Source organism: Melanostigma gelatinosum (genome assembly GCF_949748355.1).
Source record: "Melanostigma gelatinosum genome assembly, chromosome: 2".
In the NCBI taxonomy this organism is placed as follows: Eukaryota; Metazoa; Chordata; class Actinopteri; order Perciformes; family Zoarcidae; genus Melanostigma; species Melanostigma gelatinosum.
This window is the reverse complement of record NC_136635.1, coordinates 29976964-29997245: the sequence shown is the minus strand read 5'-3', so window position 1 is coordinate 29997245 and position 20282 is coordinate 29976964. Positions and strand designations below refer to the sequence as shown.

The window sequence follows — 20282 nt, the reverse complement described above, 5'->3', positions numbered from 1 at the left end:
CACCCACCTGAACGCTAATCATTTCCGGTCCATAAATTCATTGTCATTCCTTGTATTTGTTCAAGACGAATCCAAAACGCCTGAACAATCTGATCAATCAGCTGGAAATGAGGACAGTAACGCTTCTAATGCTGGGAGTGAATTATCTCAGAGATGAATTGAAGCGCTGCAACAGTAAAATATGAAAAATGCCAATTGATATTCCTTCAGATTGAGTAAATCAAATCTTAATATACACAATGGGCCCAAAGCATCGCTATCCTCTCTCTGGATTGAAGTGAAGGAAGGAAACGCATGTGATCAATGTTCTTTTACTTTGATATTTCGTCTACAGCTCTAATAGTTTTGACTGACGATGATTAGTCTGTTTCTGCTTGACATTATAGGTTCTTAGTTGGTCTCAATCAGCCTTAATAAAGTGAAACACCACCCACAGGTCTGGGCCTGAGTCCAGCCACTCATGTTTAAGTGTGCAGTTACTCTTCAAGCTTTTGTACTTGCAATAAGGAACGTTTAACGAAAATGGCTGGGAGTCGAGTGTAGCTCAAGCAGGTTACACATTCATTATATAGTTGGTCGGTAGATTGAATTATTGTTGAGCAAGTCATTGAACCCTAAACTGCTCCCAACGTGTATCTGTAGTAACAAGAGGCGGTACCTAAGAATGGCATATGACGAGCTGTCTTTTATCAGGGGACCTGTGCTGGATGCCAAAACTGCCCAAAGGCGGTATCAGTATTTGGAGCTCGCGTGGCTGTTCAGAAGGGTGCTACACAATCAATGAGCTGTGGATGTGAGGATCGACAATGCTTCATGGCGTTTTAAATAATCTTCTGCCATGATACCACAAGGAGCCGTTCTGTTTTATTCTGTTCAGCTTGTTCCATTAAGAGAAACGTTTATCACACCTCATTGGATGTAGAACAGTAACATCCGGTGGTGTGAATGGACCGACACTGCGCAAGGATGTCATGGCATGTGGAAAGTAAACCAATCGAATTCGATTGGTTTACTTTCCACATGCCATGACATCCTTGTGCATTCCAATCTGGAATGTAATCAACACTTTTCCAATGATTAGGACATGCTAGCAGGCCTGGGAACCGTAAGGTGGTTACGTCTCCGTATGGACCACGCACGGAGCATGGCCTGGTAGCTGGAGAGATGCCAGTTACCCTCCTGGGCACTGCCGAAGTGCCCTTGAGCAAGGCCCCGGAACCCCAAACTGCTCCCTGGGCGCTACAAAGTAGCTGCCTACTGCTGCTTCATTACATTTTATTTATCTTCCTTTCATGTAAATAAGGTGTAAATAACAATAATCCCATGACTGATCAGCTGTTTCTTCCTGGACGTTCCCAGATGATTGAATGCTTGTCTTTGTCTGCAGACACCATTAAACGTGACAAGTAGCTGACATTAAAGAACAATTCGTTCATGGGATGGATGGCTAAGCCGACTTGTTTTGTTTCCAGTTTACAGCATCTATGTCTTCTACTCCGTTTGGCGGAAGATTTCAAGGCCACAAAGCCCAAATTCCCAACTTCTGACAAAACTACTATTCAGTAACTTAGTTTATTCGCTCCTAAAAAATGTACGGAAATGCTAAAGTCGCCATAGTGAAGGAAAAGAGATTGTCAAACACAAGAATATGCGCTGAATGATATACGTATTGGTGTTATCAGATGTATCTGTCAGCATATTATCAGCCCAGCTACAGGATGTCCCATCAGAATAATGAAAACAAAACGAAAAACGTTGCAAGATATTGCTTTCATATTCTGAAATAAGGCTCTGTTTTTGCTGGTCTCATCTGATATCTTGACATTTTGAAATTGACGGTCCTGTTTTGAAAACCTCTAGCTACAGTAAAGGAAAGGAAAAACAAAATGTAATTTTGTGAACATGTCAAAGAAATGTCACAGCTTGTCTAGCATCAGTCTTGAAGCACTTGGATCTATTTCTGTCAGAAAAGAAATACAAAAAAATAGACCATCCACTTTATATTGTCACAGCCGAATACCACAGAAAACCGGTCACTTGTCTGGAAGCTGAGGGCCAGAAATCAATAGCCATGGCGGGCTGTGAGGAATAAAGCATCACTGCTAAGTGACAGCGTGGCACCATGCAGCCTGTCTTTACCTCTCTCCAACAAGCTTCTATGATTTGAGTTCAGCGCCAGCGCCCACGAAGCCACACAGAGTCAAAATTTTGTATTAAGTGCAAAACGACGTGGCGAGTGACTCAAATGTAATCCGAGTTCAAGAAGACATTCTAGGATTTAATGCATAAATGTAGGAGCTGCCAGCAGGTGGCTGAGTTACCCAGACAGACTTCCCACACATTGCAAATGAGGAACTAGGATTTAATTTTACTTCAAATTGACGCAAAGCTCAAAGAGAAGCACCTCCTTGATGGCGGGGGTGACTTTGTGGCTGATTGCTACTTTTTGCTTTCACTGTGGAGTTGAGGGTCGATATGATTCAAGGTTTTCTGACGGCTTGCAAAATGCAACAACATATATGACTCGGGATCATCGAAGCTGTAAGGCATGCGTATCGCTTCGGTCTCAGAGTCTTACTGTGTCAATAAGAACATCTCAGCAGGCACGGCATTGTTGATCCGTAGGTCAAACGATGTCGAGACGTTGAGGATAAAGCTTGAGTACAAAGTCAAGTCGGTCTTTAGATGTCTAGGTTGCAGATATCAGCATTTGAATGGTTTTATTTCAACACATAGTTCAGGCCTGCTACGTATAGATACATGGTCATTTAAATGCTGTTGAATCAAATGTAATATAACCTAAGGTTTAACTCTGACGAGCTATCTATTGCCCAACTAATCTATCAAATCAGGAACGTTTAAAACCAGCTGTGTAACTGCCTTTACTTTTATCTGCGCCAGGAGAATCATGCGATCGCGTGTGTGAGTGTGCAACTCTGTGTCCGTCCACAGCAAATCTTTCATTCCGCTGCAGCAAACTTACTGTTCCTGTTGAACTTCAGGCGACCAGTTATGGCTGCATGCTCGAGGGAGCTCTCGTGGTTTCAGTGACTCACACTTTCTCAAAACACCTTTTTTTGTCTGTTTTGTTCAGACATTGATCGCCTGCTGACTCCCCACTCCCAACCGGCCCAGTTTTAGTGTTTTGGACAGGATTTTTGGCTAACCGCTAACAGACCTACCAGTACAGACACTCGTGAGTACCTCTCTGGCCCACATGCTGGCAGCCAGAGACACCGTGGCGGGGAAGCAGCTAACGGAACTACCAGTACACGCACTGCTTTACCTCGCCGCAATTCAGCCGCTGCTATGCGGCCAGACGGTTTGGTGAGTTTAATATGTTTTTGGAAAGATTATGTGATGTGTCTTGTACGATGCCTTCGAGATGATTGCCTGCAGACATCGCCGCTTGTTTTTAAGTTTCATCACATCTTTGAGACTTTATTCTCTGGTCTCTGGTTTTGAGAGAGAGTAGCTCCTGCTCACAAATATTGACTCAACTTTCCTAGACCATGAAAATAACATTTTGGAAATCTTAAATGCAGTGGGGTTCTTTCATTGCAATTGAACTTTCATCTCGTAAATCTGTATCCGTGAGCTTCAGGACATTAGGATGGTTTATGTTGAAAAGATTGCTGCCATAGACAGAAACAGAAGGAGTCTTTTGTCACATATGAAGCTGAAAAGACAGAAAGTTTGTCTGTGACAGCATCCCAATCGTTTTTGTTTATATCAACTTGGAACAGGAAGTGCTGCTAAATGACGAGATATTGTGTACGTAACATCTCATGACAAATGGAGCGTCCCTCGGCTGTGCGGAACGATTAGAGACGCGTGCCTGTGCTTTCTGATATTTACAGAAAATAGTTTATAAAATAGGTTTCAACCGAATTGGATAATCCCAGGCTGTAAAAATAATATATAAACATTCTGGAAGTGAGAAATATTACCTGTACATAAAAGAAGATTGCTTTATTGACTATTCCACAGAGGGTAACTGCTTTTGACCTTTTTGCATATTGCAGCACTTTGGCAGTGTTGGGAGGAAATGCAGATTTAATACAAGCCGCCCTCCTGTTAGTACAAGACACTGAACCAACACATTCTGCTTTCAGGTTTACCGGCAACTCCAGATTTCATTACAGACAAGCTCTGGCTGGATGACTGTACTTCATGGTTTTGAAAATTCTCTAAATAGCATTTCTTTCCCCCATAAACTGCTTAGATTTGTTTTCTGTGTTTGTGTGCAAAATCACTGTGGAATACATTATGTTAGTTCACACAGGGATTTAATAAGGCCTAATTCTGTTTGCCAATCCCTTAGCTCTGGCTTATCAGTTCTAATAAAGGAAATAGAACTAAAAACACGACATTACAAAACTGAACGGGTTCACAAACGCCTGACGTCAATTCTTGCATAAGCGGCCCTGCTGATAATGAATCAACGAACAATGCCAGAAAACATCTCCAGCACAGCAGCCTCTGCGATACAAGACACTGTTTTCTTTTTTGCAGACGAACCCAGATCATGAAAACACTCAAATCCACTGCAGGTATTATCCAGACCGCTCATCTAAATCCTAGACTTTCACTGCAAAACTACTCCTGCTACTTGGTGTACACTTAACGCCGCTTTATTCATTGGCTGTAAGAAAGTTTTGCATCCTGAAAATGTAAAGAACAATTTCCAAAGTGTTTGTGTTTTGTAGATACAGGGTTTTATTTAATTCTGCGAAATAATAGCACAGCAAAAGAAAACGGTGAATGCCAAATAAATTACTTTTTCTTTGTGCAGAGACAAACAAATCAAAACGACATCTTCTGCATTAAGGAGCAAATAAATCACATATCTCTAAAGAAGACCACTATTCACCACATTCACAGTGAGGCAATTATTAAACCTGAACCGATGGCTTAGTTTCTTCCAGAACTGATATATATATATATATATATATATATATATATATATATATATATATATATATATATATATATATATATATATATATATATATATATATATATATATATATATATATATATATATATATATATATATATATATATATATATATATATATATATATATATATATATAGGGGCTTTCTCTGTGAGCTCAACTCTTCTCGACAATATATATATATATATATATATATGTGTATATATATATGGGCTGCACGGTGTAGTAGTGGCTAGCACTGCCACCTCACAGCACGAGTTTGCACTTTCTCCCCGCGGCAGCGTGGGTTCCCTCTGGGTTCCTCCCACAGTCCAGAGACATGCAGTTTAGGTTATTTGGAGACTCAAAATTGCCCGTATGTGAGTGTGAATGTTTGTGTGTATCTATATGTGCCCTGCGATAAACTGGCGACCTGTCCAGGGTCTAGCCTGCCTTCGCCCAATGTCCATGTTTATTGTTGTAAATTTACGACTATAATTTTGGAAATTCTGTGCATTTCTTGTCCGAGTATTACCCCGTTCCCCTGGGCTCCAAAATGTAGTCTTGTTTTCAACCTATGGGCCTAATACGCAGTCATAGAATCAACGCAATTACAAAAGGATTGTGGAAGAGAGAAATGCCAACAGATACACAGAACCAGAAGGCTGGATGGGCAGACATCTGGCTCAATCACATAGTTTAAGGCTGTGAGATTCTTGTGCTACTTTCACATTGCGTGTTCTGTTTGCATATTACCGTAGCAAGCAAAGGCACATGGATCTGCTGTTGGGATTTTATTTGCATCTCAATGAAATGCCCATGCATCCGGACTTCCTTGAGAAAAGTCAGAATAAACGGCGGCGATGTTGAGCTGCTATTTGACGTTTTGCAGAACGTCTGTGTTTTTGCGCTGCACATCAAGTGTCGTCATGGAGACAATTCAATTTCCTGCATCTTTAGCTTGACCGTTAGCTCACGAGCTCACATGCTTTCACATTATTCAACAGGCGCAGGAATATAATGATCATCAAATTTGCATCCGCATCATATGTACTGTTTAAGATTTCATGCTCGGTGCACGACCATGTCGTGGCTGTTTAATTTTAGTATTGAGAGCACAAACACAAGTCTGCAGTCTGAGCTGCACACATCTGGTTCCACATGCTTCAGGGGGCAACATATTGACCTTCTTTTAGAATCTGAAGAAACTTAATTTACTCACATGAAGGAAAAAAAAATCATACATTAAAAAATACTGCGCATAACTTAGCCATAGCGTTGATTCCTCCCAGTGAAAGGTTCGCAACCTTCTTCAGGTCATGAGAGTATTGACAGCGGGCAGAAAAATATATCTCTTCTGTTCAACGTATCCTCATGCAACGGTTTGTATGATTCCTTTTGAAAAATAATTCATCACTTTTCACGCGTTCTCCAGCAACATGGGTCAATTTCCGTTTGTTTCGACCGACCCATCCACCCTGACCTCCTCCCTGACCTCCTCCCTACACCGACGTATCATTATTCATACTTCCTCGTTCACGATTCCGTGGATCACAAGCAAATTGATTTTGTGGGATGTATATGAATAAGTATAGCAACAAAGAGTACAAGAACAGCCTGTTCTCTTGCAAGAAGTTTAGTTCGTAGACTTTGCTTGAGTCTTTCTTCTTGTGAATTACTGGATGATTTTAAACCATCATGCCTCTAAAACGTATTCACATTTGGGATGTAGACATTTTGTCCGTGGCTAACCCTCTACAATTTGTAGTGCAATGCAACCTGCAAGCAAGGGCCACAAGCTGTACAACCACTCCTGTATACCGTCCACTCTTGGAATGATGGGGTTTGGTGACTGATGATAATGATTATAGCCTTTTTCTTTTTAGCCGACCACACCACCAAACATGCAGTTTATAACTGATGCATTACATTGTCAGCTATACAGGTAATTATGTAAAAACACAACACGTTACTGCACTTCTCATCCGTCATTGTCATCTACCTACACCTGGTTCATTTACAATAAACGCCGTCACTCTCGCCGGGTGTCAGGTCCACCGTCGCTGTTGCGTAACAAGGTCGGGCCCGCTGTCTCCGATACGCGAGCGCAATCGATCAGGTGTACTTCGCCCTGTCTGCTCAGTGCAAAGGACTGACATGGCATGCCGTCACCCGCCGCGCTCTGTTTCACGTAAACCCTCCAGTGTTGTCAGCACTCAATGCAATGCATGATCATATGTGTGGAATTAGTTCTGATGGGGCCTCGATGGCGTTGAGCGCGTCTTTGTGTTAATAATGCAGTGACTATTCAGATGTTGAGTAATATAGTGGTGGAGGAGCAATGAGGCCATTTATTCCCCAAGCCAGAAATGCCATGCAGCTTAATGCATCGTGTGGAGATATAACGAGACAATGGGTCATTATTATCAGTTCCTTTTTTCACAAGACAGAACATTCAGGCGTTTACTGCCCCACTATGAGAACAGTCACAGATGGATTTAATGTGTTATGCACATTAGAGTACATCCTACCATTTTCTCATTTTATTTGTGCCTCTGTTGCACTTTAAATAACAATACAACTGAACATTTTGAAATGAATGTTTGCAATTTAGCACTTTCTGAAGATCATGAACAAGTAACTTCATACCATCAATCAGTGGTAATTCTAATAAAAACGACAACGACATGACTTGCTAGACGATGATATTAAACCGCTATTAACTTCAGTGGTTTCATCTGTTTTGTCTTTGTCCCGTTTAACAAACATAATGATGCCGTTTTCGGCCGAGTTCAGTTTTTTCTCACTTTTTCTTTTTTCCAGTGCGAGTATCACTGAGAGATCCAGTAAATGCCCCGATGCATGATTTCTTTCTGCCGTTTAGCCGGGGAACAAATTACATCCGGAAGACATGAAAGGCAGGAGACAATGACGGGAAGCCGTTTTGGACGGAAGAGCATCAGCATCAGCAGCAAGGAGCTGAGTGTGTGGCAAAGCTGTCTATTACAATGCTCTGTGAGAACCTGATGAATCCCAGCGGGATCCAAGTCGGTCTGTGAATCACCCTCCGTCAAAATACTCATAATAAGCCCTGAAAGCAAATCATTGATAATGACTTCACAGTGGATGGCAGCCATAAAGCATCCCCGCTGACACCACGGCACAGTTCACTGTGAAATGCAAATAAAAAAACACATGCCGGTGTAAACAAAGGGAATGCTTAGCTTTACAAGTGTTCATTTCAGCTCTATCAGGAATTGTTGTACACATTACATGGCCACAGAATCACAAGTCTGAGTAATGGTGTCACATTAGAACAATACAGGATGTATATTGTATACTCAGGGTTCAGCTGGGAGTGGCGGTTTACACACTAATTCAATGCAGTCGAGCGCAACAGGCCCTGCAGTAAATCCTGCCGTCATTAAGCTTGTGATGTATAGTTTCTATCATTTCTGTTGAACTGAGAGAGCTTTGTAATGTTTCGTCAACCTTTATCGATACAAATGTGGTTGACGAAATATTAGAAAGGCCTCTCAGTATAATGCAGTAAACTGCAGCCTGCAGATCATCATGGAGTCGAATCAGCTCTCTAAAATAGTATAAAAAAGCTGAACGTTAAAACCGTTTGGATTTACTTCCGGGCTCTCGTATCAGTACCAGAGTATCGAATATGATGGAAACTACGTGTGAAATATTCTTAGGTTTAAGATGAACATAAAATAATCGAAGCTTTCAGACATGTTAATATTCAAGGAAATACTATTTTTTATTTGAGCCGGTTGCAAGGAGTGCACTGTATCTGTAATTGGAACACGACGGGCCATATTATATGTTTTAATTTTTCTTATTTAATTTTAACATATTTTTTATTATTTATTTATTTATTTTAAATTTAATTTACTTTAATTTTAATTTTATTCTGTGTATGTAATTTATTGACCCTAGGGTCACATTGTGGTTTTTTATGTTTTTAAATGTCTGCTGTTAAGCACTTTGTGATGTCATGTCTGTGAAAAGCGCTCTATAAATAAATTTCATTCATTCATTCATTCATTATTCACACTGTCTACAACAACATACTGTTTTGTTCATTTTGGCCTTGGAAAAAAAAATGCAGTTTTAATTTCCTTTTAAGAGTTGAATTATAACAGATAGAAATAAATGATTAGTATCAAACGTCATTGAAAACGATCAATGTACAGTTACCTACCAACGGGGACGTTTGAGGTTACAGCAGCATTGCTTGTATATAATGTATGTCATGACGCAAGGGTTTTGTCAGATTTGTCCCTTTCTGCGGTGCAGAGTTGAGAGAGTGGACTCTGCAGCAGCAAAATGATAATGCTGAAGCACTTTTGACCTTTGAGTTTCTGCACGCAAGAGATGTTCTATTCCTCGACGAGTGCAATAGATGCAGGGGAATGCTTCTCGGGATCCACTGCGTGCAGCCGTGACTTAAATGCCAGAGCGTCACAGATGTCAGGAAAGTTCCGGACTTCTCTTGACCACGGATTGACCCATATGTCATTATTTTCATGAAGGCCCTCAGACCTAGAAAGTTCAAGCAAAGTCTTCATGCCTCCCTGTCAGCGTCTTCGTACTTCTCCTATTTCCAGATCAAGACGTTGTTTAAGACCAAAGAAAATCCCTAATTGTTCATTACAAAGTGAAACCATGGCCTCCTCGATGGGTCATTTAGTCACTTAAAGCCATCTGCCTCGCAGTATTACCAACACGTGCGAACTCCTACTGTGAAAATGACTTGATTGATTGTGGAAGCGTCTCCACATTTACCTCTGATTGCCTCTTACAGAGTTAAGCACGCAAGAATAAATTCACCGGCGTTCATATAAATTAAATAGCTTCTTGAGATATTACTTTGTAAATGCAATGAAACATGTTTCAAGGCTTTTATACTTGAGAAACTATTAATGTTCATTGGATCTATTTCTTTAGTGAAGATCTACCGTGACACCCGTTGCCAGGATATATCACCAGAGCAGTGACTGAGTGGTTGTGATGCTACATAGTGCACCGTACTGAGATACTGGAGAGGAAGCAGGATCTGCATTACTCAACAAAACACACTGTGTGTCCTTGAGGTCTAAACATGTTGAATTACTTTTCTTTATTAAAAAACATTTGGAAAGACACATTTTTCTGACCTTTGATGGATTAAAGATCAAACCTCACAAATTAAGAAATAAACCTTTTTATTTTTCTCCAGGTATGAATTAATTTCATCCTTCTTTTGATCAACTTTGACCGCGACACAAAGGCCGTCCATCTGATCCTCTTGTGATGTGCTGTGATGTTCACACACACGTCTGATGAATCCACAGACACCTGCATCATGGCGGGTACTTCTCCAAACACTTTGATCACCCGAAGTCATTATGTCATCATCCGGTTCATCATTTGAGACACTTTATCACGTTACCGAAGCAGAGAGCAACGTGTCGAGGCAGTTTTCAGTATCTCTTCATCATCATCCCTCATGATCTTGTGCTGTAATTATTAAAGTGCCTGCCTGCATTTCAAAAAGCAAGAAAAAAAACAGACAGCACTGTTCCCATAATATGACATCATAGGGCCTTTTTATATTTTAATTATAATCAGAAAGGATATCTGGATCATACCCAAGGCACCATGTGTTCATAAGTTCACACAGCTATTTGCAAAATGAAAATAACGTGCTTTACAGCAACTTATGAGTGTACTCGAAGTATTTTGCCGTGTCATTAAGGTTCCAGATGACAAGTTAATCACCTCAAAAGCGTATTTACTCAATGAATGCAGTCACAATGAGCTCAAATTCGCATTTGCATTTCTGCTGAGAGTGGAGTCAAAAAGCTCACGTCATTCAGAAGTCGGCTCTCTGCGTTGACACCTCGGACCGAGTAAAGGCTCTTCCTTATCTATCAAATTCAGTAAAAATCAATTAAGTGGCTGGCACCGCATGATTTCATTTCATTTGACACAGTATTGGTCTGCAGAGGTTTCATTTTGTTATTTTTTCCCTGTTATACAGCTGACAGACAAGCCCCCAAAGGAAACATCCAACTTAAAGCATCTTTAATGTAACTGTGTTGCATTTAATGGTCTTGTTTTGTTTTGAATAGGTTCTCTTGGTAGCTGTATTTTATTCCTTTTTTTTAATTCCTACAGATAACAAGCCAAATGGAAGATAATGTGGTGTCACATATTTTCAGTACACCTACAATAGTATTTGCCAGTAGAGGTTATTTTCTTCCTCCAGCTGTCTAAGGCATCAGCGGTAAATGTCAGACTTTGGTGTCAGCTCCCTCAGAATCAGAGAGAGAGAGAGAGAGAGAGAGAGAGAGAGAGAGAGAGAGAGAGAGAGAGAGAGAGAGAGAGAGAGAGAGAGAGCGAGAGAGAGAGAGAGAGAAAAACATATTTTTCGACGAACTATTCTGCACTGATGTTCAACAATCATGCAGATAGACTTCCATCGTCAGAAGAGGCAGGAGAAGAGCTACCAATTTCTCACCATCGCGGTCGCGATCGCAATCATGATCACAGACCGCCTGCAGTGTTGTGAAAGTGGTGGGTAAAACAGATATATTCACGCCAGCGTATGCCCACCTTTGATTGAAAGCAACGAGCTCTCGGGCCAAGTCTCTGGAGACTTTCAGAAGGCGTTTGGCAAACACACAAAATCGTTAAATGAAATGGAAGTAGGCAAAACAGGAGTGGGTTCTTGATCAGTGAATTAGAGTAAATGCTTCCTTTATGGTTAAATATATACCTCGTGAAGCCAAACACTGAATGCGGGGTTGAAACCAGCCTGAAATGAAACTTTGATGACTCACCTCTTGCTGTAAATCCTTGATGATTTTGGTTTTTTTCTCCATCTCCACTTTCAGAAATTTGATCTGAAGACGGAAAAGACAAAAGAAACGTGATCGTGTGGAATGCCCTGCTTCATTGTTTGTTTCTGAGCGTCACCGTTTAGGCAGTACATGTGGAATTAAGGGCATTGCATGAACGCGATTATGGCGATAAACACAAATCTGTGTCAGTGTGTCAGTGTACAGACCTCCACTATCAGAAGCCAATAGTCTTTGTCTGCTATTATCACTAAATCCCAGAAACAACAATGGCCTTGTCAGTCCCTCTCTGTTGTCAGACTTCCCCAACATTTCAATGGCTGCCATCACCCCACAGCCTCTGTGTTACTGCCACAATGGGTGAGCACTGCAGTTTGTAGTAAACATTACTCAAGCAGGAGTAAATGGTCAACGTAAATTAAAAGTCACATTTTCTTTTGTCTTTTAGCAAAGCACCCTGGGAAACTACAAACTAGAGCACACCGGTTGACACACACACACACACACACACACACACACACACACACACACACACACACACACACACACCCCCAAGCAGAGGGCATGATGTCATGTTCAGTCACTGTCACTTGATAGAAAAAATGTATAGAAATAAAGAACGTCCTCGTGCACCATCTAGTTTGCTAACTAGTGATTGAATAAAAAGAGTATTTTAGCTCCGTGTACTGAATGCTTGTGATCAAACCAGTGCAAGTATCTGATTTATTGTCTTTAATTTCACCAGTATGAGCCGCGCTGGTGAGTTTACACAATACACTGAGGCTCCTTCCACAAATGAACACAGTTCCCTGTAAACTGACGGCGCCACAGAAGCCCTTTGCTGCAGTGAAATTGAAAAACACAGTTTTTGTTTTGTCACCCATCGAGATGATAAAAAAAACCTCTGTCACGTATTATATTTCTCTCGTGTCGCAGAAAGTTAGTTCAGCGTAACACGTGTCCAGAAATGTTTCATCCGAGGTTCTTTAACTGCGGCAAATATGATACGCCGAGGCATTTATTCCTGCAATGAGCGACTACATACTTCCCGCTGTGTGCCCGATCTAATAGCCCATATATGCTGATCATGGCAGAGTGATATCTTTGTTCACTGCGGTCCTTTTATCGTGAGCTCGGCATGTCTTACTGGTGCTGGCCTGTGGCTTGTGTTCAGCAGCCAGACAGAGGTTCAAACGGCAACTGCAGATGGCAAACTGCTGCCATGGGCTTACCCCGTATGTTGCAAAGCATGAATTCCCAGTATGTGGGAGGGATAGCTAGGCCGAGGTGTTGTCTTCCCTTCTGTCTTTTATTCTGCAGAAAGACGGTTTTTAAGCACTCCGTGTCCTTGAGTGAGGTCATCAAGATAGACCGGAGGACAAGAAAAAGGAAAAGATTCATGGGGCTGGTGACCTCATACAAGTTATGTGCCCGGGGGAACTGTAAACTGAGCCTCAGTTGACTCACATCCCCAAGCACGGCATGATAACATCAAGGTCCACGCCTTTCAGTCGCCGCCACATCCCCCGGGAGTGCTTTCAAACACACATCCCGGTGCAGCATTTAGGAGTAAAGGAGAGGTGCAACATAACAACAGCCTCGAAACATCGTTAGTTCAGTGGGCTGAATGCAACCATTGTTTTTAATCATTTCATGGATTTTGAAATGTTAAGAATGAAAGTTAGTGGGACTATTGCGCTGGGCTCCACGAAGCGTAGATGCAAAGATGCATTTTGTCTGAAATATGAATCATGTCGCAATGCAATTATTTATCCGTCAATTAATTCTCCAGAACTCGATCTAGAACAGTCTTAATAACAATTAACTATTTCTCAGACAACCAAACAAAGAGTCTACAAAGAGCAGCAGATGACGCTCACCACCACCTTGATTTAGCATGTAAGGCTGCTTAACTTATTACAGTAGCCGGCCATGAACATGTTGCATTCTGCACAGACTGTAACAGTCCATGGACGGCCAAATACATGTGCACGAACGTGTGGAACACTTCAGTGCTCCGGCTTGTGGGGTTGGAGATATGGTCTCCCTATGCTAGAGGAAAGAGGGCGACCACCATAACTCAACCAAATGTGATGATACTGCATTCAACGGTTTAGATGTTTGATCTGGACTGAAACCATTTTTGTCTGATCTCACAGAAGAGGCCACGCCCTCTTAAAAGTAAATTATTTAGTGGTGGCACGTAATGTGTTGAAATTGATCTGTCAGCCCCAGCAATGCCGATGGGAAGTCAACTAGCATCCTACGTCGCTGCAAAGTCTGAGGTCACAGTGGTCGGATTGGTCAAACGCGGGACTTTCACCCAGGAGACTTTTGCGTAGTTATTTTAACCCAAACCATGATATTTCTTCCCTAAACTTAACCAGGGAGTGTTGTTGCCTTAACGTAATGCGCTGTTAATACGGTCATTTCACGTATTTCGGTGCAATAACAAAACAAGCAATGTGAAGATGTCAAATCACAGGCTCGAAACATGTTACAGCTGTTGTCATTGATTTTGTATTTGCAGTATTTCGTCTTTTTTCAATGCAGGATTGTAAACCAATAAGTTGGAGAGGCCCCTGCTTGCATCCATGAAAATATTTACCACAGCTTCTGATGCGCAGCCATCACCGAACGCATACTCAGCAGAAAATGATCTTCCTCATGAAGAATGCTGTCTGAAATAGAGATTGGCTTGAATCTCATTGTCCACACCTCGCGGCATACTCAACTGCTTTGTGTGTGCTTTTGGTGGTTTCTACACATCAGAAGCTGCAATAAATAATTAAAAAACTGTTTTTGCAAGCAAGTTGCTTGCAACATTGATCGTGTTGATTCACTCTTTTGAAAGCGCCGTCTTCCCACTCACTTCTATGTGGACACGAGGACTCTGAACCAGATACAGTATTTCATTGTTCTATTGAACGTGTGTGGCATTAGCATGCTGCCGAGGTGTTCTTTTTAATCTTCAATCTCAGCAAGGGTGATAAATACCATTTAACAGAGCATGAATGTCAAACGCAAACTATAAAACCCAGCCAATGATTTGTCACTGGTCTTAGCAAAATGGCAAGAATGTCACTTAAAATGTTATCGGCAGAGTGCGGATTGTTTGATTGTGGATCGTAATGCCACTGTGCTCATTTAATCTGCAGGAAAAGCTTTGCATCAGTATATATATTAGAAATCCCAGAAAAGAAAACCCACCAGCAGCACTGTAGCCGTCAGTGCTGCCCGACAGGCTTCATGCTGATTGGTTGATAAGGAGTCTGGTTGCAGAACTAGAGGTGGTCTCTCTGAATAACATGAGGATAGAAAAGTGGGACAATACAGTAAGAGAGCACATGCATAAACACAACTTCCAGCACAGCATCTCCATAGACGAGCTACAATGCATTTTAAACGGGTTTCTGTTGATACCAGCAGACGTTTGGTGGAAGTGGAGTTCAGTGAGACGACATTACGACGGATCGATCCATTTGACATCAACATATGTGGCTCATTGGTAATATGATTAGACACAAAAGCAAAATGTGTTTGAGATGAACAGACACGTTAAGAGATCAATAATGTGTTGTTTCTGTTGTCTGATATCCACTCGTTTCAGTGTCCACGGTTCTGACAACTGGGGCCAGAGCAGCAGTCTTACTCTGACCTAATTAGAGGTTAAAGTGATTCTAATTACAGCAGACCGTGTAAACAAAAAGTCATTAATGAATTATTTTTGTCACAATTACTGGAGTGAGCAAAGGCAACGTTTTCTGCTGACATTGAATGCCTCGTCCCATTTTCTATCCTGTGACCGTGGAAAATGCTGAGTCAAGAAGATAATTGAATTTGTTTGTTTCAGCTCAAAGCCTCCTAAAAAGACACACAGCTTTCAACTCATCAATATTCTCTAATTTGCCATTGAGTTGGATTTCCACATCGTTTCTCTTGAACTAGTCGGAGACATTATGCAACTTAACCTCAAATGCCTCGGTTGGGTCTTTATAATCACTGTATGAGTATCATTTCCATACACGATTATTTTATTCAAGGTTCGATTTTTTTTGTGCATTAAATAAAAGTTTAATTTTGCCAATTTTTTTAATTGAAATTACTGGAGCTGAAATGATTACCGTAGTTGGTTCATTAATTGGTTGATCAACAGAAAACTAATCATCAGCTGTCTCAATCATCCAATGATCATAATTGTCATCATGTAAAAACGGCAAAATATCACTTCTTGTTCCAGCTCCGTGAATGTTTGCATTTGCTGTTTTTCATGCTGTCGACCACTTCACATGTGAAAGACAAAAGCTGACAGGAAGTAAACATGGATCCCAGCTGCTTCCTCGCAATGCAATTCCATTGATGACAAAATAAGCAATTTCAATACATCATCTTGGACATTTTCACAGTTTTCTGAGATGATATACACCAAGTGATTCATTGAATTCCATTTGCCAGACAGTGTTTAAGATGCCTGTGTTGAGTGTAATTAAAAGCAGGGTGCCTATCGGACAGCAGCTGGGTAGATGGAGAGGTAGATACTGTTGATGGAGAGATGGCTCGATAAGGACATGCTGTTAGGTATTTGTCTCTTCTTATTCATTTTTGAGTCGGGGTGTGTGGACACAAAGCGTTTCAATTAACTGGTGTGGCGAGGAGGCGAGAGAGCTGGCTGCTGGGTAATGAGCGCGGCTCACTGACGGGCCTGTGTGACAGGTAACGGGGCTGGTTAGAGGAGACCGGATGTTGACGGTCAGGTCAGCGCTGTCTCACCGTGGCTTGCTGCTTCTCCGCTCTCTCGTTTGCCTCGTCCAGCTGCTTCTGCAAGGCTGCCTGGAGGGACTTCATCTCCTCTCTGTCGAGTGAGAGGAAAGTGAGAAACACTCGGTTAGCGCATCGTCCTCACGCTCCCAGAGGCCCCACCGCTCTGACAAAATGGCTTTCTGAAATATACCACTGGTCAGAGCCATTTTGCACAGAAAGTTGTTTGTCTAAAGCAATTTTCACAACAGTATATTCAGTTTACTTCTGTTTGTATTGGTGTAAATTACGCTCATGATGTTTTAGAGCAGTTAGACAAATGTTTTGGGGTGCGCAAACAGAAAGACGCATGAATATATTCACAAGTGCGTAAACAGAGTAAACAGTGATTTAATCACAAAGATCTTTGCATGAGTGACATTTGCAATCATACAAGGTCGTTTTGTCATCAAAGATGATGAATACAAACTTTGATTTCAAGTTTCACAAATTCAAGAATCAAGCACACGCTTGTTTTGGGGACATAATTATTTTAGCTGTTGGTATTTTTCACAACAGGAATAAATGATGCAATAATGCAAACATTACCACCTTATTGGCAATGCAATTAGGAGGTGAAATAGGATGTTGAATGTTTGTAGCCCAACTAACAAGAGGACAATACTTGCTTCTGATAACATTTTGAAACACATTCACACATTTGTCTTTAATGACTTTTGTCACATTTCTTCTTCTGTGGTGTCACAGCATTTGTTTTTTTGCATTGATTCTTTCCTCACGAAAGCTATTAATCGCTCCCTGTTTGAATTTACCAGTTCAGCTGCAGCCAATTATTCTTCAGATGTTCGGCTGGCTGTTCCAAAGATAAGCTACGGTTTAACAAACACACGCCGAGGCAAACATCAAAAAGGGAAAATGTTACACGTATTGGTATATATTTTCCTCATATGTCAATAAGGAGATGTATGAAGAAAACATGGTGTGCACTACAGTATTCATTACGTGGTATCATGTAGCAGCATATGAGCAGTTGGAGCGCTCCACACTGATTTTACGCATGCTGTATGAAGACTGCCACTGCATTCTTTATGCGGTTAACATAAATGTGAATGCATTGGTATGCGATGGGTATTTCAGTACGGTTTGATGCCCCTGTGCGCAGATAACAGCGATGCACACTGAATTATGAATCAAGTGATGTGGGTCAGTGGTTCAAAAAAAAGCGCTTGTTGAAATCACATCACAAGGCAGCCCGGATCAATTAGAGGTAACACTCTATTTACCGTCTCCATGCAAGGCTGTGAGTTTAAAGGCACACGACACGGCAGAGGAAATGTGATATTGACATAAACCCTGAAGGCACAAAGGGAGACCATAGGACCGGTGAGTGCAACAAGGTAGGCGGCAGCTTCTTTCACAGTCAGATGATTTGTTACTATTTTAAAAGGGTTACGTTTTCTACCGTCTGTATCTGGTCTGTTGGTAAACATTTTCGTTGCATTACAGTCGGCGGCAAAATGATTTTCAGAAAGCAATCAAACTGCTGTTAAGAGTTGTCAAAAAGAAATGACTTGCAATGAATTACCTGTCTTCATCCACCATGATGGAGACGGCTGGTAATCACACTTGGCAGGTGTGGAACTCCAAAGTTGGATTCATAACACTTTGAGAAGATTGCAGCTCACACATGCTAGGTAGGCAACACTGAGCCAAGCTGCTGCTTTATGGTTTTTAGCCGGATGACGTGTGAGAGCTGCCGTGCACTGCTGATAGGCTATTGATTGGCTATCAAGGTATTGCACACAGAAGGCTGGACTTCAATCAGGGTGACATTTCAGAGAGCATGAAGCCCACAAACGACTCCTAATCATTAATCCCATTACACACAGCATTAATCAGACACTCCTAACTGGTGAAGCACTTTAGGTAAACACTTTTCCAGCCCTCTTGCAAAAAGATAAAGCACTAAATCTCGGATGCTTTTTCACCAAAAGCAGACAGGCGTATTCTTTTTTTCGAGCACAAAAAAGGATTTACGACTGGATTACGTATCATCCGCCTCCTCCTGTGTATACGGCCATGTAGAAGCAAAACAGGGCAACAGCTTGGAATAACCAGCAACAGTCATAGTGAGTGAGTGAGACAATGTTTAAAGGTCTGTAGCTTCTTGCTGTTGCACAAGTGCTGTGATCCAATCGGGACAAAGGTAGAACAGACGGCTCAAAATACTTGAACTCCCCTCAGCTTTGGTTCCTGTTGCTATGAAGCTGAAGCTAGTCAGAGGTATGACTCGAGGTCTTTCGTATCAAAAGCTAATTATTTGTACGAATAAATCTTTAAATTAATTTAATTAAATAAATTTTTGCCAAATTTTGGATGCAGATAAGAACAAGCCAACAAATAAAATATTGAGTTTAGCATTCGCGATTAATAGATTAATGAATAAAAACCACAACGGTGATTGGGTGTTGGGAGAGTGCATGGAACACAGATATTCTTTATGGCACGCCTGGAATAGTTGCTCCACTTTTCAACTTCATCGAGAAAGAGTTCCCAGGCTCGAATATGTAGTACTTGTAATTAAATGCTTGGTGATGATTGTGAACATCACATGCCTTCAATTTGAATTATTCATCAGCCAAAATTGATTCCGGTTGTCATAAGTTCCTAACCGACGTTCTTTATGACATGCGTGAGCAGCGCGATACTGTTGGTAGCTCAAGAGTAAGTCGTCCCCGATGCTTCACTTTACCTCTGTTTGTGGCTGAGCTCCAGAATCCTCTGCACATCCTTCTTGGCCACTGAGTCATCATTTTTCAGCAACTAAAAGACAGCAGAAGACACTCAAAATGAGAATAAGTTCAAAGCACCCACAACAGACAAGAGAAAACAAATATGCTGATGGGTAATCATGGATTAGTGAGGTCTCTGATTGCCTTACAAGCCCTCCAAGATATTTTAATTTGTTATGAGCTGAACAGAAATTTCCAGACTTCTAAGAAAACGTGGACTCAAAGGGAGAGAAAGTGTCTCTTTAAATTGCGCTTTGAAGATGAAATCATTGGCAATTAACAGCACACTTATGGAAATAAGCTCTCAGGAGTCCCTCAATTCACTTCATGTTCATTTATGTTGAAGAGGCAGAGAAGAGAAAGGCAACAACAGCATGTCTCGACGATAGAGAAGGCATATTCACTTTACAACTCTGAAGTTAGAAAAATATATATATGTATATATATATTGTGTGTATGTATATAAACATTTCAGGTGGTAAATAATAACTGGAGATTTTTCTGTCATTTGATTCTTCACTTTACGTTGCCATAAAACAACCCACACAATTTCACACCAAACTTGGCTCAGTCTTACAAATTGTGAAGAGCACGCCTCTGTAGTAGACTATCAATGTGAATATGATGATACATTAGAACGTCATCATGTCCACTGGATCAGTCCTTCCCATATATCACTGTCCTGGTATTATACTCCTGTTTTTCATTGTTAAAAGTAAGTAGTACAACGATCTGCTGCCTGAGATCACTGAAGCGTCGCGGCCCACAGGATGGGTCTACAACACCTTAAGCAATTTAATAAATTAAACAACAAAACAGCTACTTTTAACTGGTGTGTAAATGTCGCACGCTGTTATTTTTCAAAATAAAATCCACATTGTTGCCAAAATCCACAGGTGAAGGGCAAAAATAACTCCTATTCTCGTCGTCACTTCCTCA

At 41.2% G+C, this 20282-nt stretch overlaps 1 protein-coding gene across 1 annotated transcript in view; it reads right to left on the bottom strand.

Moving 5' to 3' along the window:
• The window catches only part of luzp2 (leucine zipper protein 2), a 137624-nt gene that overhangs the window by 47473 nt on the left and 69869 nt on the right, over positions 1 to 20282 (bottom strand). Inside the window, exons 3-5 of the mRNA XM_079289378.1 lie at positions 19304 to 19374; positions 16564 to 16645; positions 11776 to 11838 (exon numbers count right to left, since the gene is read on the bottom strand). Coding sequence (XP_079145504.1) covers positions 11776 to 11838; positions 16564 to 16645; positions 19304 to 19374 — 216 coding nt within the window. The remainder of the gene's footprint in view (positions 1 to 11775; positions 11839 to 16563; positions 16646 to 19303; positions 19375 to 20282) is intronic.